The sequence below is a fragment of the Cryptomeria japonica genome, chromosome 3, assembly GCF_030272615.1.
Source record: "Cryptomeria japonica chromosome 3, Sugi_1.0, whole genome shotgun sequence".
NCBI lineage: Eukaryota > Viridiplantae > Streptophyta > Pinopsida > Cupressales > Cupressaceae > Cryptomeria > Cryptomeria japonica.
This window is the reverse complement of record NC_081407.1, coordinates 997,020,745-997,044,500: the sequence shown is the minus strand read 5'-3', so window position 1 is coordinate 997,044,500 and position 23,756 is coordinate 997,020,745. Positions and strand designations below refer to the sequence as shown.

The 23,756-nt window shown below is 41.9% G+C and overlaps 1 protein-coding gene across 1 annotated transcript in view; it reads right to left on the bottom strand.

Annotated features, from left to right (window-relative positions):
- The window catches only part of LOC131045306 (signal recognition particle subunit SRP54 2), a 216,112-nt gene that overhangs the window by 60,930 nt on the left and 131,426 nt on the right, over nucleotides 1–23,756 (bottom strand). The window contains exon 8 of the mRNA XM_057978872.2: nucleotides 1,439–1,553. Coding sequence (XP_057834855.1) covers nucleotides 1,439–1,553 — 115 coding nt within the window. The remainder of the gene's footprint in view (nucleotides 1–1,438; nucleotides 1,554–23,756) is intronic.

Below are 23,756 nucleotides of genomic sequence, written 5' to 3'. Positions count from 1 at the left end.
AATTTACCTCATTGCGAGCCATGCTACAAGTCCTCGAACCTGAAGTGTTTGGAACTACAACTTTACAAAATATTCAATATTCCTATATGCAAGTTATACAACACCTTTCCCGACAATTTAAATTTAACAATCTTTCAAAGATGTAACTAGCAAGTCCAAGGAGGACTAAAAATACAATGGATAATGCCACCCATGTTAGGACATGTATAGTTAAATGGAAAGAACAATGGAAGATGTAATACTAACATACAAGCATGATCTCGACAAAAAAAATTGACACCTTGCTTGCCATATAATTGACAAAAAATAAGAACTGGTTTTTGTTTATTTTACGGGTTATAAATGCAGAGATGTATTTGCTAAAATTGGAATATCAATCATAAACAAAATAATTCAATCACAAGAAGACATGACAGAAAATAAACAAAAGATTCTTTCAAGTGATTATATAAATTATTGAATGGGACTCATGTTTTTCATGTATAGAAACGAAAGCTTGAAGAAAAGAGACCAGATTGTTGCATTTGGGAAGATGATAATAACTGCAAAAAATTTACGTAGATCACTTTAGGCACTGGTAACAAGCGTTAGGATGTCAGCGAGACTGAAACTACAAATATTTTAATGATGTTTATTTCCATTGCAAGAAGAACAAGGGGGCAAGCCATATGATTAAGGAAGCAGCATTGAATATGTATTTATAGACACTAAAACTATGAGAAGATAGGGAACTAACAAAGACTAGGATTGCAAAGAAATCAGTAGAGGAGCACATAAGTGTGAGGTGAATCTCAAGTTGAGGGTTTGAGAAAAATTATTTTCTAATTCATGTAAATATTTGTATCTTAATATTTCTGAAAGCATGCACATTACAATAGAGACTAAAGGAAGGAGATGATGAAGAAGAAAGACTGCGTCATTCCATATTTAAAGACATTCAAAAAAATCCAACAAGTGTGCTATCATATGTTTCTATTGAAATCTATCAGGTCTCATCTCGAGTTAGAAATTATTATCAGACTCTGGCTTATGATAACTACCCTGATTATGGTGTTTCTTTGGCAAGCGATTCAACTGAAGTTGGAGTTGGTATATTATTCCATCTGTAGGTTTCCCTACCTTATTCTTTGGCCATGTGCCAATTATAAATTCTATCCCCATGAATGTGTAACATAATGGCCGTTTTTCACAAGAGAAAAAACTGATATACAGCATCTGATTTTCATTTTTTTTAAATGGACATCTCCAAAAAATATGTTACGCCCTAGCATGAAACTTTCTTGTTTGAACCAAGAAACAACCATTCACAAAGTACAGTCTAAAGTAAAATAGAATAACACATTCACAAAGTACAGTCTAAAGTAAAATAGAATAACATACTCCAAAATCTTCTTTCATCAATATGTAATTTAGGGTGAGAAAAAGTTTAGGGTGAAACCTTCATTAGTCATGGAATCCATCATTGTCATGAACCTTTTAATGCGTGCTTGGCTTTCTTTTTCACGACCTTTAGGCATTAACTCAGCACTAAATCCAGGTATCATTGAAAAAACCTGCAAAACACATTGTCAATTGACCGTCTGTAAAACACAAGGACACCAAAATAAACAAAAATTTACCACATTCTGGGTGTTTTACCACCCACATCAATTTACCCAACAATTAATCAACTTGTGTTAGTTCTCTATCAAATAACTTTTTGGCCTCCAGAAATTTCCCTGTTTTCGTATAAAATGAATGAAATATGAGGACAAAAGAAAAATGTTTAGAAAATTCTTCAAAGCTTGTAAAATTGAGAATTCACTACTAAAAAAGATTAAAAGATTTCAGGACTAAAATATTCCTTGCAACTAGATGGTCCTTACAAGATTTATAATTAATTGATGTTAGTGTTTGTGAGTGTAGCTTAATTGTTTATCTATAGGTTTTTGGGCTAAGTGGCTTTTTTTTACCACGTATTACTAAGGCTTGCCATACAAGTTTACATCAGTGTTACAAAAAAATCAATTTACACAACACTTAATTAACTTGTGTGTGTTCTCTATCAAATAACTTTTTGGCCTCTAGGAATTTGCCTATTTTGGTATAAAATGAATGTGTTTAATCCCTACGGTGAGGTTGGTAAACTCACGGGTAAACAAAGAAATTCCACATGTACCAACAACTCATATAACAAGAACATTCATGTATATTAAAGCATAGATGACAATTATAGAACAGCTATGGCAGAATGATGATCTTTATTGCATTCCAAAAATGCCAGTACAATGCTAACTTGCCGAGGTTCCATCCATAGATTATATAGACCCGATAGTTGGTCAGGTTGCCAACCGTCACTAACTACCAACTACCCCACGGGAACCTCTAGGCAACTCATACATAACAAAACATAAAACACCCCAACCAACTATAAACTAACATGTGTTATTGACCCCTAACATCAGCTCCCCCAAAAAAGTAGTCGTCTTCCAGACAACTAAACAAACAGGAGCTGGAATGACAAAACATAAAGAAAAACTAAGACATATGAGAGGGAGGAGGCGTCCCTGCCGTGGCCGAAGAAGAAGTTTGTCGTCCTGTGTGGAGCCAAAGGTTCTTCTCCGCAATCAGCTGCCGCTTGCGTGCCTTCTTGACCATGTGTGCAGCCTCCAATAGTTTCTTGTTCTTCTGCTCCGTCTGCAGAGTTAGATCAGCCACTTGTGCTGCAAGTGCTTGTGCTTCCTTCTCCTGCCTGCTGCAAAGGGCTTCATAAGTGGTCACCTTTGTCTCCAACTCGACCCTCAAGTTCTTCTCTACTATGGCCAACTGCGCACGCTTTTCCCCTTCCTTCTCCAATTTCTCTATGTACAGTTGTTGCGCCTGTTGTTCCATCTTGCTTTGTCTCATCTACAGGTAGACATCTTGGAACAACCCCTCCATACTACGCAAGTTAGCCCCCAAGTTGCCAACTCCCTCCACCAATCGTATGTGCTTCCACTCCTGTACCATCTCTAGCGTAACACTGTTCGGCTACCCCCTCTGCTCAAAGTGACATGTAAACTCCTCCTCACATCTTGAAGTCATGAAGTGCAAGAGCTTTTCAGCAGCAACTGAATTGCCGACATCCATCTGTCCAGTCAACTGTGCCATACCTCGGGCTATGTCCGATATCGCTCGTAACTCTCCAAAGAACCGCTGGAGGGAGCCTACTAGATCTCTAGGGTCTGGTGGAGTAATGTGAAGACCCGCCAGTGGTCCTCCAGGCCCACTATCCTCTACATCAATAAATTTCGGGTCATGCCTACTTTCCCCAGTCGCGTCGTCCTGCTCCTCAGCAGACGCCATCTCATCCTGGACCTAATCGATGATAGGTGTGGCCCTATGCTGTGTCTCACCTTGGCCAACTGCCATGTCATGGGGTGAAGGCGAAGTGGGCAAGTGAGGTGCAAGTGCAAACTACCCGAGCCACCCATCCAAGGATGCATCTATCTCATCATCCGCCAGTGTGTCCAACACTGCAACTCCCTTTGGCCATCCCCTCCTTCCCTGTCTGCCATTAGTACATCCACGGACTCCTTCCCTCCTACTATTGTCGTACTGCCCTCAATTGCTACGGCTCCCTCCGTACTAGTACATGTCATACCAGTACTTGTCTCCTGTATGGCTACCTTCGGTGCAGCTTCCTCTGGTATGGCTACCTCTTGTACCCCTCCCTCCGGGTTATGCTGCACGTCCCTTTGCCATGGTACGGTCCATCCTTCCTGTGCCGCCTAAGTCACTACCCGTACGGTTTGTTGGTCTAGTAGTATGCTCTGCTGCTGGTACAGTTCATGATAAGAGTACGACCAGGCCAATTTGTGGCAGCGACACGAGTCTTTGTGCTGGAGGCTCCCCTTCGTCAATTTTCCTGAACAGTACTCCAACTGGTCTCACATCGCCTACCGGGCTAGCCACTGTGAGTGCTTCCTTTGGTACCAAGTGTGCTGAAGGAGGTAATTTGGGGGGTGTAAATTTCACCCAAGTGCTTCTCCACTGTGCTCGCAATCCTCCATGCTCTAGCTGCTCCTCTTCCTCCTCCCCTTTTGGTTGCTGTGACTCCGCTTCTTCTTCTTCTCCAACATTATGTGGTGCCATGCGGAATCCTTCATCTCCACTCTCCTGTTCCTCTGTTTCCTCCTCTGCCTCCTCATTTGAGTATTCCATGCCGCTATCTTCTTCCACCTCAACTGCTACGTCCAGCTTCCTCCTCTTCGTTGGCTGTATGGCATCACCAAGAGTGTCCAGGTGAACATAATAGTACATGGATGGTTTGTTGGGTTCCACCCTACCGCGTGGTTCAAAAGTACCCCACATCTCTGGAGGTACCTGTAAACGTACTAAATCCAAAAACAGACTAATGGCATGGTGGGACATAAAGAACGTTTTATGCTCCAGTTTGAAGAAATCTTGAATCCTCTCAGATAAAATCTGCCCCTAGTTATAAACTTTACCACACTTGATGCCATTCAGCAGTCCTATCATCCAAATGGCTATATCAGATGCGCGGCTGGCCCCTGTGAGTCGACTTTTCACCAAGTCCATCAACATCCTCCACTCCCCGGGTGCAATGAAAGCACGCTTCAGTCCCCTACTATTAGACCAGACACTCTTCCATTGTTCTTCCATCAGGTCATCTCTGCACACCAAGTCCAACAACCATTTCTTTTTCTCCTTGGTGAGATTCTTGGCCGATTTTGCTGCAGATGCTCCCTTCTCGGGTATACCAAATACCCTCTTGATGTCCTCAGCCTTGAAGGAAACCCATTCTGTGCAGCCTTGGAATTGAATAATGGAGGCTCTTTTGTGGCGGTTGTATCCAGACACCATAGTCCGAAGCACAGGTTCGAAATCCTTGATATTGAATGTCGGCATTTCAATGGCGTGATCCACCTGTGATTTACGAAGGGAATCTTTTATCACATGGTCGTGTTGTGACCTTTTTCACACATCGCCCCATTGCAAATGGGGACCTTCTCTTTTCCTGCTTTCTAGGGTTTTGTTAGTGTCCCGTGGCCTTCCGCTTCAGTTTTGTCAAGCCTTGCTCAGTTTTGAATAATTCACGTCCTAAGGATTGAAAGTTAGTTTTTGCAAACCAAGTGATTCCAAAGTCTAGATACCGTCAAAGTGCCTAGAAGGGCCAAAGGACGAAGATCGCAATTAATTTGGACGAATTTGAACAACTTTCTATTTTTAGAAAGTTTGCTTTTTTGCTTTTTCCTTTTTTATAGGAAGTTTCGTTTTTGGCATTTTTAGCCCAATTCCCAGTATGGCTATCTTTAGAAAGTTTTCCCTATTTTTTAGGGATGTCTGCTTTTTGCTTTTTCGGAATGGGGACCTGTTGTGACCATTTCACACATCGCCCCATTAAAATGGGGACCCTTTTTTTTTTGCTCGGTTTTGCTTGTTCTTCTCTCTGCTTTTAGGGTTTTGGGTAAGTGAGTGAGTCGTCTGGACTAGGGCTAAGCCTTAGGGTTTCCTTTTTTTTTGATATTTTCAGGCCGCAGTCCAGTCAAATTTTGAAAGATTATTGAGCATCCTCGCGTGGATTGCAATTTTGAAATAGGATGAGTCTGTCAGGATGTCAGGTGTGTCTGTCTAGGTCCAGTCGGAATTTTGAAAGCAAGTTCAAATTTTACCTAAGTGTTAATGATGGAATTGTGCAATCTTGTCCGGGTGAATTTGGACCAAATTTTGGAAAGTTTGATAATTGACCCCTGGCCTTAGAGATGACCTGATTATGCCTTGTGAAGTGACTGAAAGCCTAAATTCTTGATATTTTGGCCTATAAAGGTAAAATCGCCCCTGTCCCTCACCCAGGGACCAGGGCGAAATTGGTATTTTATGCATCTTGGTTATTGACTTGTTTCATTTGTCTTGTGCAGGGTTGCCAGGAGATACAATCGAGCATGGATTGAAGGTTTTGAAGATTTTTTGAGACTCAAAATGGCAAGTTTTTTAAGGTTTAAGGCCAAATCGCTCCTGTCCCTCTCCCAGGGACCAGGGCGAAATGGCTTACTTAGATCATTTTTGGCCTTAGTTAATCAAACTGGAGCATCAAGAACGCAATAAGGGATGAAATCAACATAATGGAGCACCCAGACTTAGTCGTTTGCAATGAAAAGTTGAACATTTGACCTTAAGGACAAAAATCGCTCCTGTCCCTCACTGAAGGACCGGAGCTTGTTTCTCAAAGTTGCACTGTCCTTGCAGGGCCAAGACAATTTTTGGATTGGAAGAGATCAAGGAGGGCATGTTTTGTCCATTGAATATAATTTGAAGTAATTTGCAAACAAGGAAATACGCTAAGATGACAAAATCGCTCCTGTCCCTCACTGAAGGACCGGAGCTTTAACACCAAGTTTGCCTTATTCTTGCAAGATTAAATGATTTCGCGATTTGGAAGAGATCAAGTAAAGTACGTTTTGCCCATTGAATATAACTTGAATAGACCAAGAAGGAGAAAATCGACCCAAGGTACAAGTTCGCTCCTGTCCCTCTCCCAGGGACCAGGGCGATTTTCAAATGAAGCTCTTGTCCCTCTCCAAGGGACCAGAGCGATTTTCTCAAAGGACAAGTTTTGGACCAAGGAAAGGCGAATTTCAAGCTTGGGATGAAGGAAAGGCAACCCAACCAATCCATCAAAGATGATTTTGAAAGTTGGCGAAACACAAATGAGCTTATAAATGCAAGTTCGCTCCTGTCCCTCTCCAAGGGACCAGGGCGAAATCTTGGTTATCTAGCATTCCCTTCCGAATTTGGTTGAGTCCAGGCCAAGGCACATGATGGTAAAGATGTTTGGAATGCCTCAAAGAAGAACGAAGTTGTAAATAACCCGGGAACTTGATGAAATTGCCCAAGGCGCTCCTGTCCCTCTCCCAGGGACCAGAGCGAAATCCTCAAATTTGCCTTATTGCCTAGTATTTTGGAGTACTACTATCGTTTGCAAGACTCAAGAAGGAATAAGAAACAACATTTTTCACTTTGAAGGCAATTGGAAGTTGATATGATCAAGGGTTCGCACAAAGAACAAAATGACACTCCTGTCCCTCAGTCAAGGACCAAAGCGATTTCAATAAAGTCAACCGTTCCCTTCAAAAACTACGTCAAGGCAAGGTCATGCAAGATCCCAAATGTCTTTAGGAAGATGATAAACAAGGAATTGACCCCAAGACTCGACAAATTTTGGCTAAAATGTAAAAATCGCTCCTGTCCCTCACCAAGCGACCAGGGCGAAAATCTCCAAAATATCAAGTTTGCTTTGCAAAAGACGAGTTTAGCATGCGTAGAGCAAACAAGGATGATCATTGCCTACCTCGCAAGTTGATTTGACGATGTAAAAAACAAGGACCAAGGAGTAAAAGCAAAAAATCGCTCCTGTCCCTCACCAAGGGACCAGGGCGAAAATGGTTTAAAAGGTATTCATTCCAAATATGGAATAGGTTAAACTCAAAATACCAAGCAAGAACCCCATTTTGGACGTAGAGGATGAAGTTTCAAACGTGAAAAATGAAAAATGGAGGACCAAAATGCATGGGTGCTCCTGTCCCTCTCCCAGGGACCAGAGCGATATTGATTAATGTCCCAAATTCCTCCCATGTTTAGGCGCCAATAATTTTTGAATTACATTAAATGCTAAATTCGATAAAAACTTTGAAATATTTAATTAAATTGGCATTTAAAAATAGCGCAAAAGGCATTTAATAATTAATTTAGCCTTTTAAAAAATCGAAATTATTAATTACAAAGGCATTTAAATTAATTAATTATTAATTTAAATAAAAAGGGAGAGCGCTTGGGGTTATATTTTTATATTTTTCCAAAAGTCGGCCTCCTTTTTATTTAAATTTTGTTTATTATTTGCCTTATTTCCAAAAGTCGGCCTATGTGAGAATAAGGAGATGAGCGCCTATATAAGAAGGGTACTTTGAAGCATTTTTAAACATCATTCAATCATTGTTACATGCGATTTTGGAGAAGCAATAGAGGAGCGAAATTTCCATCCAAGGTGGAGTGCAAACTTTGTTTGTGGTTAGAGTTGGAGCGAATTTTCCCTTAAGGCGTTGAAGACCCCAAGGGTGGTGAAGTTGATAAAGCAGGCGCATTTGCTAGGAGAAGCTCACGTTGAAGACTCCAATCTTCATTTTGCCTAGGCGAATTTCCTAATTTTGCATCTTTTTAGAGTTAGTTCTCAAGAAAGGTATGGCAAGAACTCCCTTGTCCAAATTTTGAATTTTGAATCGTCCTAGCCTCGATCTTGAATTTTAAATTTTGAATCTTGAATTCCAAAATTGCATCGTTATATTTAGGAAATGATAATTCAAGGATTTATCATGAAGTTTCCTAAATTTAAATTTTAATCTATATTTCTATATTGCAAAATCTGTTACTCATTATGAAATGTTGTGTAGGTGTCACGATGGCGACCCCGAAGGCAGGAGCATCTACCAGTCGTCCAGCCCTCATGAAGGAAGATCAAAAGAACGAAGAATTGGAGACCAAGATCGTGTCAAAGTGGAGCAACATTGGAGATACCAACCTGGGAAACTTTAGTGTGAAGAAGTTTTGAGAAGTCCCTTACATTGGCAAGCCATCACCTGTCGCAAGGAGAATAATTGAAAGTGGCATTATCAAGGCGGTCGGCTTCCCTCCAGCAATCCAGTGCCATGAGTTAATGATCGAGTGTGCTCGCCATTATGATCCACAATCAAGGTCGATCGTGTCCAAGGAAGGAAACACTTTGGCTTATCTTTCAGAGGAGGCTATCAGTGAAGCTCTTCACCTGCCAGAACATAACGATATGATTTATAAAAGCTTAGAAGGAGCCAGGTCCATGTACGAAGATGATCCAGACACTTGCTTGAGCATCATCAACAAGAATTGGATACTCAAGAGTCGTCCTCGCCTGAGCAAGATTCCGAACACACCACACAGGATCGACTCCCAGGAGGAGTACAGAGATTTGATAACACTACTCAACCGAGTTACAGGGGCTCCTCAAGCCTTCTATTTTGAGAAGTGTATGTTCTACTTCATCCAAGTGATAGTTCAAGGAAAAGGAACAATTCATTGGGCTAGAATGATTAGCCATTGCTTCGACGTGCAGTTAAGAAGACTGAAGGCTACCAAGTCCTTCCACATGAGTTCATACATCATATATGCCTTGATAAGGAGTTTTGAATATGCAGGATTACCTCACAGAGGAGTGATCGGAAGAGGGCCAAGGGAAGTCAGAGTTTGTGATTCCTATGTTCATTTGCATCATCCTCCAGGAAGTGACTACAAGTTAGTCAATGATACCTTCACGATGAACATCACCAAGACATTGCAAGGCGGGATTCACAATCGGCTATCCCAAGATGCACAAGAGCTTGTAAAGAGGTACAGTGCTTGGTTCATCCAATTTCAGAAGTTTACATATATTAGAGTTCATGGATGTCCTTCACCTCCCTACATGTTGCCGAGATATCAGACAGACAGAATAGTTTTACTTGAGGTAACTAGACAGTTGGCAGCTTATGCGAAGGCATTTAGACACAGGCATGGAAATGGAGTTCTTGTTCCTATCATACTAGGAAATTCAGTTGAGGTATGTCCTAATGCTCTAGCCATGGATGATGCAGAAAAGGAGTTGGCCTTATATTCATTTTCATTCTTTGCCCTGAGAGAGAGTTTTGATCCTTATGGGTATATAGAGGAGACAGTCGGAAGGAAATACAGACATGAACCTCAGGTAGAGGACTTTGTGATGAATCTCTCAGATGATCTTGAAGTAAAAAGAAAGATGCATTCCAGATTGCCTTTAGACTTCATCAGGAAATGCAAAATTTACAGAGTGGCCGACCAAGCTCAGGACAGTGGCAGACATCTCCAATCATCTTATGACCGAGAAAGCAAAGCAGTGAGGCTAGATTGGAATGAACCTGAAATTTTGGATCTAGATGCCTTGATGGCTCCAGTTTTGTCTTGTACTCGCAGATGGGTTGATGTGCAACATCAAAAGTTGAGAGAGCAGGGCATATCTATGACTTTTACTTTGGAGGAAAGGCCAGGAGAAGGAGGAGCAAGTGTAAGTGAAGGTAATCTTCATCCCAGAGGCACGAGCGAAGGCAATCTTCGAAGCGCCAGTGAAGGCAATCCCCATCCTAGAGGCTCAAAGAGAAAAGAGAGACCTGAGAAAAGAGAATCCTCCAAGAAGAAGCAAGAGGCCAATCGAGATCATTCATCCGGCACATCTTCTCGACAAGAGAAGAGGACACTTGAAATGGAGGAATCTATGGAATCAATGGTACAGAATGATAAACATGAAGAAGGACAGGCACCTCAACGTTCATCAAGTCGATCTCTCCAAGTTAATGAGCTACATGAAGACAAGAATGATGACGAAGTGACATCTCCTCTCAGAGAAGAAGAAACATTGCCTAAGGAGATACAGGTTAGAGAAACAAGATTTGCCATTCCGGATTGGTTAAAGGAGAGACTGACAAGGGTGATTGTGATCGAGGACGAAGATAATGTGATTGATTTAGAAAGCCTTGTTGGAAATTCTCAGGAAGTGACAGAAAAGAGGAAGGCCACTAAGATGTCCAAGATGATCAGAGATGAGACAGGATCCTGGAAATTGCAGATAGCTACACCAGCAGTGGACAAGTATGAAGGTGAGATCCTCGCGGAGGAATATGATGTAGAGACATTTGAGCTTGGTCCACTCACAGCCGAGCAAACGTTGGATGAGGCCACTGATTCATTTGAGGCACTTAAGGACAAGCTTAGAGAAGAAATGGAGAAGAATAGAAAGCTTGAGCGAGAGGTCGGTGCTTGGAGAGGCTACTTTAGCCATTTCAATCAGCCTTTGAGGCGTCAGGATCCAGCAGTATCTCCTGCGCAGGCACTTCCCCTTGAATCAGTTAGTGAGCAGAGAGAGTCAGGAGTTTGGTCCAGCTTATGAGCTCTTGGATTGACAAATCCCATACAGTTGCTATTGAATTTGCAACAAGAATGATACAGACCATTCATCGAGCTATCCAGGTTCTTGAGATCATCCACAACCTAATGATAACGGTAGCCGCCTTTGCTCATACTAAAGATGTTATCATTCCTGTCCTGCAAGTAATCAGACAAACATCAAGGAAGGTCCTAGCACAAAAAAAAATAATGGATGGAGGACCTCATAGTTTACTCCAATGGTCAACTTTACTCCAGATGAAGGAAGTTCTTTTTGAGGACATCAGTAACAAATGCAATCAAGTTGAAGAGATTATCCATCCGATCCAGGACAAAGTGTTTGAAGTATTATGTACTATTCTTGGCAGGAGGATTGCAGTTGAGACAGATGTGGATTTGCAAGAATTAGAAGAAAGAGTCAAGGTCATCTTTTGCAAAGATGAGAATGTTATTACAGATGAGCAACGGGATCAGATGTTTGCTACCATGCTCCTGATTGAGAAAATCAAAGAACTTGAACCTGGATGGGACACTGCTCTTCTCAAGGCTTTCGATCAGGTCATCCACTTGGAGGAACGAATGAGGAATCTTCCCAAGATTCCAATTGCTGAGATCGAAGGAATCGTGTCTAAATTCATTGCATATGCTAAGAAAGAGCATTGGAAAGGGAATAAGATTCTAGAAGAAAGGTTGTTATAGATGATGTGGCACCTTAATTATCATTGGTCTATGTCTCCTAGGTTTTTGTGCCAAATTTAATATTTGGCTATGCATTTAATATTGTTCAAAAAAAAGGGGGCTATTTGTAATAAACCCTAATTAGGCTTTAGGTGTCATAATCTTGGCCATTGATCTTCTTTTGATATGGACCATTCATTGTAATTGAGGATGCTATATATACCCTCATTCATTTTCATTTTGATATATAGATATAGAATCAAGAGAGAGCAATAAGAAATAGTTAGAGTTTAGAGTTTTTTAGAGAAGCAAGTTATTTTGTAGCAAGATTGAGCTTTGAAGAAGGAATTTCAAACAATTGTTGTTTATGATGGCTTTGAGATCAATAAAATATTGAGGTTATGGTGTTTTATTGCAATTCTTGTGGTTATCTTCATGGTTGTTTACTTTCTTGAATCATTCTTAGTCAAAGTAGTATTTAAGTTTGAAGGACTAAGTGTTGGGCTTGATCTTTGGTGAGATTCACATTCCAAACCACTAGCTTCTTACTGATTGTAGGAACGCCTTGTGTGGTCAACTGGAGAGACTTGAATTACTTAAACCTTCAATCGTCATTGAGCTTTGGATATGTGCCTTCGTGGTAATGTCCATGATCCTTGATGAATTGAAAGATCATTTGTTACCTTAAAAGATCGCATCAATTTCAGTTGAGTTGTTATTTCATGGCAATATTGAAGTTGGTAGAATCTTACCAAGTCCTGCCCGCATTGAGTCATTCTTAAGGTTAGATTAGAATTTATCTCTTGCAAACCCTACCCTTTTGATCTTTTTTTTTTTGGAATTCATTAGTATTAGGAAATCTTGTTCCTGCAATTTGGATACGTAAGGCCCCCTTGATGAAACAGCAATCACAACGACCACTGGTGCTTATCCACACGTAGAGACCCTACATAAAAGAACATTGGAGTCACCCTGATTGATCCTTTTTTTGCGACATCTTCAGCAATCAGAGACTTTATTCAAGAGAGGATAAGGTACCCTTGGGTATTTTATTCTGTGTATGATTGTGTACAAAATACACGTCAACAGGACCTAGGGTTTGCATTGATACCACTAACCTGCTTCGACCGCGATCCAAAATTTTCAAGTTTTGACCCAAGAAGCTAAGTTCCTATATTTTAGGGGGTCATGACACATTCAAAGGATAATCAGCTCGAAAAATCATCCTGATCCTCAAATGTCCTGAAATTTGGCTAAGTCTGGAATGTCATCCTGATCCTAAAATTTGACTGTCTGGAAAATTTAAGAATCCTCCAAAAACTAGGTTTTGCATTATAAGTCCTAGAGATTTGAAACTACTCTCAAACATCCTGACAATATATATGAAATATAACTTAAAGTATAAGAAAGAGAAAAGACATATTGAAATACCACTTATAATTAAATGTTATATTTCATATATAATCCACCCTCTTGAGAGCCTTTAAAAGTCCGCCTTGAAGAGAGAGCTCTAAATTCCGCCCCATGATGGAGAGGTGCTCAAAGTCTGCCATGCTTGAGGAGGTAGACTAAAAGTCTGCCATGTTGGGAGGTAGACCAAAAGTCCGCCATGTTGAGAGGTGTCTAAAGTCCGCCATGTATGTTAAAGAGGCTTAGAAGAGGGAGCATCGAACTCCGCCCTATGCCTTGCTTGAGGTAACGTCAAACTCCGCCCTCAAGGAGACCTTCCTAAAGTCCGCCTTGAGAGGCTTCAAAACTTCGCCCTATGCCTAGAGAAGGTAGTTGAAACTCCGCCCTTGGTGATATGTTCAAAACTCCGCCATGTCTTCTGGACTCTCCAAAGTCCGCCCAAACTTGTTGGTGAAGATGGTAAGGTCATCAAAAGTCCGCCATGCATAGTGAAGTTGAAGCCTTCAAACTCCGCCCTTGGTAACCATGTCTCAAAAGTCCGCCCTATGGTGGAGATGTCATAGAAGTCCGCCCTATCATGGTGAATGCTCAAACTCCATACGGCCAACGCAGAATAGAATAGCCGACTGATTATCCTACTCTCTCTTGAGATAAGGAAGTCTCTAATGCTGTTTTCTAAGTTTGATCAAAGGAGACTACCTCAAGGTTTCTTTTGTCAGGTCTTGACTGCGGGATCTCTCAGTGGCTTTATGTGTTTATGCTGGAAACACAAGGGGGCTTACGTTTGATTAGTAATTTCATATGCGAATTCCCAGGGACCTCTTTTGGTTTTCTTTCAGGTGATGTTGATTTATTTGAAGCTGATTTAGCAAGACTGGATTCCTAAAAAAAGGATAAAATTGGGAGGAAAGAAAGGAAGGGTAGCGAGAGAGAACAGTAAATATTAACTAGGACAACAGATTTACCCAAGCAGACAGACAACTCCAGGAAACCAGGTTAAGCATCATCAGTCATTCAGACACAATGTTTGCATAAACTTAGTGCAATCTTCAAAGGAGAAACCAGATTTTCATATTACCAAATACAATATTAGAACTTCTATATTCATGATACGTGTACTTTTGATAATCGAACTGAATCATAAAATAGCCCAGATTAACCATGCAGAAAGGAAAAAAAAGCAATCAGCTATCCTCTAATGGTATGGACTGTGGAGATTCTATCAGATGCTTGGTAAGAACTGCTGTGTAAAATGAACAGACATAATTAAAAGCTTTCTAATTTAAATGAAGAAGGAGACCATGCACTCACAAGGAAATTTGAAGGTAATTTCAATCCATTGTATTAATTCCTGCAAAATTTCTTCAGAGCTTTCGCAACAATTCAAGAACTTCCTCCTAAATGAGGGAAAACCAGTCCCCTTAAATAGGTTTCCAAAAATGGATGAATGGCCAAGATCTAATCTAAACAAGTGGCCCAGATTCATCCTTACAAAAAGAGGGACCCACACTCATAAATAGGGAGATAAATATCTACAGCTACTCAAAAGGAGCAATAACTACCAAAGGATAATTACAACTTTGAAATAATCCAAAAAGGGGAGGTGCACAAAAAACTTTACAATATGTTGACCAAAAGTCAACTGTCACCCTTTTGGGACAAAAGTGCACTTTTTAAGACTTGGAGGGAAAAAAGCATTTTTGAGAAACTGCTTTCTCTATTCTGGTTTCACATTCCTTTTGCAGAAACTGGTCTTCGCCATGCAGGTATTCTCGCCATAAATCACGACCTGCTGCTCGTTCCTCGCGGACATATTCCTGAAACTTGATGCATAATTGGAAGAGGGGATTAAAAGGTGGCATGGGAGGGTGGCGAATTTTGTATTGCATGCCTTCGAGATACTGGTCCACGTGCCTTAAACCGTCCTTCCAGCTGGAGCGATTACGCTCGAAGCATAATATGTCTGAATGGAACTGACCAGCAAAACTTAAGTCTTCAATGGAATAAGAAGCCTTATCTGCTCCCAATCTTCCCTCCCAATCCGGCCGGATTACACTGTCGGACAGGTCATTTATCCACCCCGAAACCATTGATCGGAGGATGGTCTTGCCTAGTTCTTGCATGTTCCCCAGAATCGCCTCACACGCGTCATTTTCTTTGTCAATAATTTCCTGGGCATCGTTCTTCATGGTGACGGTCCAATACCATTCCTTGAGAACACTGATGCTATGGGGACTCAAGATGTCAGGCAGTGTGGGAATTTGTGTATGTGTCCAGAAAAGAGCTCTTAGGAGGGGAAGGGTAGAGGCCGCTACTTCATGCATGTGGAGGGATTCTCTCTTTACTTCTAACAACCTGACGAGAGTGAGCTCTCGATGGAGAGCCATTTCCTTTACTTCTTTGAGGATCTGTTCTCCTTTTTTCTTGATGTCTTGCACCCATTCCTTAACGGCCTTTGCGGTATCCAGGATTCCTTCAAATTCAGTTGTGGTCCTCTGCGCCAATGCCATTGGGGGAATATGGGATTCAAAGGGGTTGTGTAGTGGCCGTAGGAGCTTATCGATGTATCCCTCGGCTTGTTCAGCACGGGCCCGATACATGTCCTTTTCAGCCGTGATTTCCTCGAGCTGTCTGAGTATGTTTTGCACCGAGTCCTTAAATTCCTCCTTTTCTTGCTCTTTTGTAGCTCGTCCGATGGGGACAGTCGTAATGCTATAATCTGCCAGGGTTATTTGATCTGCTAGCTTGTTTACGGGCGGGGTAGCAATATGAAGAGTGCGGTTCCTTTGCCCATCCTTGGTTATCTTAGAGTATGTTCTCGGTTTCTTCTTCCCTTTTGCTTTTGTTTGATCCATTCGTGAGAAGATGTCTTCAAGGTCGATGGGCGCCTTGGTGGCGGCCCTACGCTGAGCCCTGGCGATCAGCCACTCTTGAGGCACTGTCTGGGTTGAGGATAGGGTTAAGTTAGCACCTTGTGCTCCCATACTTTCAACTGGCTGATCACAAATTAACAGCTGTCCCGCCATCGGAGGGGTGGAAGAAGGAGGAAGCTCTTTGTTTGCATCTGAGTTCTCCCCTATCTCACTGAATAATTGTCTGATATCTTCCTGTGATGGTGGCTCCTTGGTTCCCTCGAGCTCATGGATCTCGTCTGTTCTTTGTTCCCCTTCGACAGTTGAGTCGTCCTTGGCTGCATGGAGGAGTAGTAATTCATGGCGGCTCTGCTGGGTAGGTTCATGCACTTCGATCCCCTGGGTGGATGGGATTTCTCCTTCCTCTATCTGGTCACCCGGCTTAGTCGGATTGGGGCCCTTTTGCTCGGTGTCCGGCATATCTGGAGCAGGAGGATCATTGGCTTGGAATGCCTCTATGTCGCTCTGGGAAGGCGGAGCAGGTATGCAATCCAAATCTATGGCACCATCGAGCGAACTGGGGTCTGAAGATGAAGTGGTCTCTGGCCTTCTTATGGGAATCTTCTCCCTCCTTGTTCTCTTGGACGTCCGAGTCCCTCTGCAAGCCTTAGTTTTCTTCCTTTTCTCTGGTTTTTCAGCTGATGTCCTTTCATCTTCGGAAGACTGAGAGTCGAAATTGCCCATCAGATGGTAAGTAAACTGGACCCCTTCATGGACTAGCCTCTCGATCTGGTGTTGTAACCATTGATCTGTGTATCTTGCCGGGGCTGCCATGACTGCTTCGAAATCCGTGATTGGGTCTTGAGACCAATCAACGCCTGGCAAGAGATGCCTCACTGCTTCGAATTCCCGGACTTGGAGACAATTCCCCGAGTCTGTGAGCTGATCCGGGACCCGACGGTACTCAAAGAGTCGCATTTGCTGCACACTCAATCTAGAATATTCCCGTCGCCTGACTTCGTAGTCATCGGAGCAATTTTTCCAGTAATCTTCAATTGACTCCTTTGCTCTGTAGCGCCTACCGTAAGCTCTCTTTGCCAAATTGTCATGATCGAAACATTTTCTTGGGAAATGTTCCTGTAGGCCATAAGAGGCTAGCTCTGCAAGGGACTCTTCTGCTAGGGTGGGAGTTCTCAATTGGACATCATGGTTGCCTATGATCATTGGAAATGCGAATCCAGCCTGCTTGCTTTCTCGTAATAATATGCCGGCAGGGCGTGATTGCCTTGCCACTTCCATGAGGACTACTTTATCGGTTGGGTACCGCGGAAGTCGAAGGGGGGCACCTTCGAAGCCAGCAATTCGGATGTAGGAGAATCTTGGGAACTGAATAAACCAGGCCCCATACCTCTGCACTAAAATGGTAGCTTGCTCCGAGAGCCTTATGTGTAACCCTCCCTGCATTAGCCTGACTAGGCGCATTGTGAAGGCGTCGTTGACACGTTCGTACTGTCCAACCGCGTAAGCCGGGCTGCTCTTTTCCCTTTGAGCTATATCCTGGTAGTGCAGCTGCGGGTAGCAATCATAAACCTTTACCTGACCAGGCCCATTCCCGATCTCACCTTTCATTATTAATCCTGGCAGTGGCTGGTTCTTTGCGAACATATAGACCAAATAGGAGGTCATGGCGAAATACTTCTTTGTCTCAAGATCAATCAGCTGAGCGTGGATGTTATCACTTATGATCTGAGCCCAGTCAAACTTAGACTTTCCGGCAAAGACCTGTTCTGTAAAATAGAACATCCATTCTTCAAAGTAGTTGGACTTAGGGAGTCCCATGACTCGGCTAAGTAAGGTGACCATATCACCATGTTCATTATGAAAGTCACTTCTGGGGGTCTTTTTCACAATCCTGGTGCTTGAAGGCCTTTTTTCTTTGAACCATTCTTCGTTAATTAGTGCCCTGCATCGAGCTGGGTTCATATCATACGCCCCCTGTGCCTCGTCCATTGTTGTAGCTATGGGATTATTTGGAAAGGGGATATCAAATGCATCGCCGATAGCCTCAGGGGAGAAGTCGGCAATAGTGATATCTTCCAGAAGCACTAATCTGGACTTTGGCTCGTAATGCCGAGCAGCTTCCACTACTAACTCATAGTTCTGGATTGCTGGAGGAAAACCTGCTGCTTGGGCGATGCCACTTTCCAGCATTTGCCTAGGCCTGCCATATGCATTGGGTGAGAAGACCCGATCCCTAAAATCCTGAATATCAATGTGGCCAAGGTCGGTGTCACCAATGTTGTCCCAGATACTCTGGACCTTTGACTCTCTTAACCCTCCCCTCTGATACTGATACTTCATTCTTTCAACCTTCCGTGGGATGTCTGATTTGGATGCTCGTGAGGTTTCTGCTGCAGCGGGTGTTTTTGATGATTCTGCCGCTGATTTAGGCATTTATCCTGCACAGCCAGACACGGATTACAAGGTGACACGAGAATGATGATGCGGGTTAGATAATAACAGAAGTGTTTCAACAGACCGAGATTAGCTTAAATGTCACTCTGGGCTAACAATCTGATTAACTTCTACAGCATCATATTCCTGAAGATTTATGACTAAGCATTCTTACTCTCGAATTTTGGATTAATTTTAACAAAGGCAAAACATGAGAATTTTGAAAAGAGATGCAGTTTTCGGCCAAACTCCGGGAATAAGTCCTAAATTTTGGATGCTCGAATGATGGAGATGCAGACTCTAAGCATTTCAAATTTTGCGTATTTGCGTATTTGATTCACACATTTTAAATGACCGTACGCGATAAGGCGTACTTACCTGATTGGAGCGAATGATGGGTGATTGCCCGACCTTGTTGCGCGGGGCGAGCGGATGATCCTGCAAAATTTGAATCCCAACGGTTATCCTTCCTGTTTAAATTTTCGCGGTTTGGAGGATGAAAGAGGATTTATCAATTTCACATGGTTCTGTGCCTAGCAACCTGAATTTTAAATGGTTGATGGGAGGATGATGCAGTGTCTTACCTCCTTGTTTTCGGATTTAAGAGTTCCTTTCGAATTTTGAATTGGAGGTGTTCGAATCTAACCTTCGTGGGTTTGCTCGTCCTGACCTCCGCGTTACACACTGTGCCTTCTGCGTTTAATGTTTTGCTTGCTTTTGGACTTCGTTTTTAAACTTTCACCTTGGAATTTCGGACGCTTAGGGTCCGAAAACGCTGTTTGCCCGATGATGTTGAAGCTTGAATGCGGGGGTCCGAAGTGCGTCTCGATGTTGCTTTCGAAACACCACACTTTCCCTTTCGGAGCTTAGGGTCCGAAGAATGTTATTTGATATGTTTTAAAACTTACACTTCGCCTTTTTCGTTCGGACGCGGGGGTCCGAAGTGTGCCATGCGCTGCATTTTTAAAACCTCAGTTCGCCCTTTTCATTCGGAGCTTAGGGCCCGAAGTATGCATTTCGATGCTGGAGAAATGCCTTTAAAACTTACTTCGCCCTTGGTCATTCGGACGCGGGGGTCCGAAGTGCGTCTCGATGTTGTTTTTGAAACACCACACTTTCCCTTTCGGAGCTTAGGGTCCGAAGAATGTTATTTGATGTGTTTTAAAACTTACACTTCGCCCTTTTTATTCGGACGCGGGGGTCCGAAAACGCTGCTTATGTTGCTTAAAACAAAACTTTAACTTTGTCCCTTTTCGGAGCCTAGGGTCCGAAGTATGCATGGTATGCGTTTTTTTTTTTTTTTAAACTTACTTCGCCCTTTTCGGAGCTTAGGGTCCGAAGTATGTTATTTGATGTGTTTTAAAACTTACACTTCGCCCTTTTCATTCGGACGCGGGGGTCCGAAAACGCGGTTTTTTGAACAGTGTTTTAAAACTTCACTTTGCCTTTTCGGGGCTTAGGGTCCGAAAACGGTGTTTATGCAGCTTTTTTTTTTAAAAAAAAAACTTTAACTTTGTCATTTAGGGTCCGAAATGCGATGTTTGCACAATGTTTTAAAACTTCACTTTGTTGGAGTTCGGACCTGAGGTCCGAAATGGATGTTTGCACAATGTTTTAAAACTTCACTTTGTTGAAGTTCGGACCTAAGGTCCGAAGTGGATGTTTGCACAATGTTTTAAAACTTCACTTTGTTGAAGTTCGGACCTAAGGTCCGAAGTGGATGTTTGCACAATGTTTTAAAACTTCACTTTGTTGAAGTTCGGACCTAAGGTCCGAAATGGTCGCGCAGCATTACGTTTTAACTTGATTTTGGACATTTCGGACCTGGGGTCCGAAAATGGTATTCCACCTTACGCTTTTAAATTTTGAATTTTCACTTTCGGACACTTAAATCCAAAAAGAGGAGCGCATAACGTTTTTTTTACCTTAACTTGACTTTCGCCAAGTTCGGACCTGGGGTCCGAAAAGGAGATGCATTATGTTAAGTTTTGAAATTTTGGAACAAACTCTCGGTATTTACGCCCGAAAGCCAGATCAGTCAAAAGGGCTCATTGGTTCATTACTCCAACGTTGATCAGCTTACGGGCTGATCACGAACTCGCTCGAGGAGACACGAGAAACTCTGATTCGATTCTCGGGATGACGATCAAAAAACTCAAACCACGGAAAGGGGGACCCTGTCGGCGACAGGGGGCGTGTGCAACGCACAACAGTAACCATGTCTCAAAAGTCCGCCCTATGGTGGAGATGTCATAGAAGTCCGCCCTATCATGGGGAATGCTCAAACTCTGCCTTAGAGGTTGTCTCTTCAAACTCCGCCATGCCTTGAGAAGGTATCTAAAGTCCGCCTTGGTAGTCATGCCTTCAAACTCCGCCCTATGGTGGAGATGTCATCGAAGTCCGCCCTCCTTGATGCCTTTCAAAACTCCGCCATGTAGGGGTAGTTCCTAAAACTCCGCCTTGGATAGTAAGTTCAAAAGTCCGCCCTATCATGGGGACCCTCCTAAAGTCCACCTTGAAGAGGGAGTAGGAAAGTCCGCCTTGATGGAGGTGCTTCAAAGTCCGCCCTAGGAGGAAGGCATGTGAAGTGAACAAGAAAGAAAGTCCGCCTTCCATGAGCTAGAAAGTCCACCCTACCTAGTAAACACTTCCAAGTATAGTGTCAAAGAACCTAAAACCTCCGCCCTATGTAAAGACATCAATGATGGTAACATGAAGATTGGAAGTCAGTAAATGGAGAGGTTAATATGATGCAATATGAAAGAGAAGTGATGACAAAAATTTAGCTAAGTATGAAGTGATACTTGGTGCCAAGTAGAAGTCCGCCCTACGCTTGGACATGCAAGATGTTGTGAGGTGTCTAAAGTCCGCCCAAGGAGAGAGCCTCCAAAAGTCCGCCCTATGAATGGGATGAATGAAGTTTAAGGCAAGCAAACAAACATGATGATAGAAGTCATAAAACTCCGCCCAAGCATGAAGTTGAACATTCAAAACTCCGCCCTACTCTTGGAAGTCAAATAAAGTCAACAAGAATGTGAGTGATGTCATCAAATCTTCTCAAAAATTGAACTCCTAATCAAATTAGAAAGTTGGAAAAAGAGATTTTCAAAGATCATTGAGTTGAAAAGCCAAAATGGAAACTCGATTAAAATTGGAAAGAGAAGGATTTTCATACTAAGTTCTAGATTAGAAACTTTTTGGAAGATACTATTTTATGAGCCTAGTTCGAATTAATAAACTAAAAATAATGTAGAAACTTGCATAAGTAAAGGATTTTCGAACTAAAGAAGATGACAACACTTTCCAAAAGATTTGAGTTAGATTTAGAAATGTGAGTTGGATGATTTTGCATGTTTCTAATTGGGAATTCAACTTCATTTACAAATACATCATTTGTAACTTCATTTACAAATACATCATTTGTAACTTCATTTTTACACCAAGAAGTTTGAAATTCTTAAGGAGAGCATAGTGAAGTGTTTGCAGATTGGAGTTCACCTGGAGAAAATCTTGATATTGCTTGCAATTGGGTGAGCTTCTTGACTAAGGTTTTACAGATTTTGGAGTGAAGCCAACTGGTATAAGGAAGAATTGTTAATTCTTTCTGAGTTTTCTGGGAAACTTCCAGCCTTATTTCAATCTATTCGAAGGTGAAGTTGAATTTACAATGCAGATTTGTGCATTTTCTAAGTTTTTTTCAGTGTCCTTGAAAATGATTTTACTGGATTTATTCGAATTCTTAGTGAAGGAAAATCATTTTATTGACTAAGTAAAAGAGAGTTTTGAAGTTATAACACTTGGTGTTGGATTGTGATCACAGTCATCCTTAGGATTGAAGAATTTATATACAAAAATCCATTTTTGTGGCTAAGTATGAAAATGAAATAAAATCTCCAAACACTTAGCCGTTCGCAGCCTCGATTTTCTTTAATCAAAGATAGATTTCATACTTATTTTCCTTTGGTTTTATAGGTCGTTGGAGGAAATAAAAGCGGGATCATCATAGAGATCGCAGCTGGAATTTCAAGCCAAACAGAGGATTGAGGACAAGTTCACAAGCAAAGTTTATCCAAGCGTGGAGATAGCCAAAATTTGGCTAAGTATGAGAAAATTCCAATTTCCTCAATTATGATGAAGGCATGGAGAAATTCTTCTCCAAATGTCAGGGTATTGAGAGGGAGGGCATGATCATAGCGAATGCCTGAACAACTTGATCCCATCATTTCATATTTGCAAGGGGTTATCTAGAGCTTTTACCCTCCTCCCGCGCAACATAAATTGGCAATTGAAGGCAGGATCGTCACAAAAAACACAAATGGAGCTTCAAGCCAAATTCAGAATTGAAGACGGGACCACGAGCAAGGTTCGTCCGAGTATAGAGAGGGCCAAAATTTGGCAAAGTATGAGAAATACTTTGCGAAGAGATTTCTTCTCCAAATTCGAGGCACTTGAAAGAATCTCAAGGCATCAAGAAAGAAAAAGTTCTTAGACTTGGTGAAAATATGGAAAAGTTAAATAAATTTCCAACTTCTTGAAGGATTTCATCTCCTGAAGAAATTAAAAAAGACAAGCTCCCAAGCAGAATCAAATGGTGACAAGAAGGAATCAAATTTCCATACTTGGACAATTTCTTGACACAAATTGAAAAATTCAAGGAAGACATCCAACACGTTGAGGTGGCGCCTCGTCATCTTTCAACCAATCAGATCGTTCCAAGTCAACATGTCCAGGTTCGATGAACCTGACTTATCCAGAAGCTTCTAGAAGGGCACACTTCACAATGCAACAACCTTCTATTTTCATTGATGGTTCATATTTAACAAGAAGGACAAGTGTCCCAAATGTAATTTTCTCATAGGTCGAGGGGAGTTAGTTTTGGGAAACCTTAATTAGGGTTTGTAGCTTTCAATCTGGGCCCTTGATCACTGTTTGATCTCGGCCGTTCATTTATTTTTGAAAAACTATATAAGGCTACCTCCTCTCATTTGGAGAGTGTGAGGTTTTTGATGTATTGTTGCGTAAGCTCATTTCCAAATAATATATTGCATGTGCGCTTGCTTTGTAATCCCTATTGTTTGAATGATTTGCATGGTTTCAATTTCCTCAACACTTAGTTAAAATTAATCTAGATTTGCTTTCATTGTTGTTAATTTGAATGAAGGATTTGATAAGTGTCAATTGATGGTGTATCTCCGCTCATACTTTTGGTAAATGGATGATTTCCATTTTACCGTCCAAAGTTAGTCTGAGCCCATCCTTCGTGCATCCCAATGTATTAATCATAAGCACAATCTATTGAAGATTGCACCGGCTTTGTGTAGTTGTCCCTAGTGTGGCGAACTAAAGCTTGGTTTCTCGAGATCACTCAATTGATACCGTCTCTGGAGTTCGTAGGATTAGATT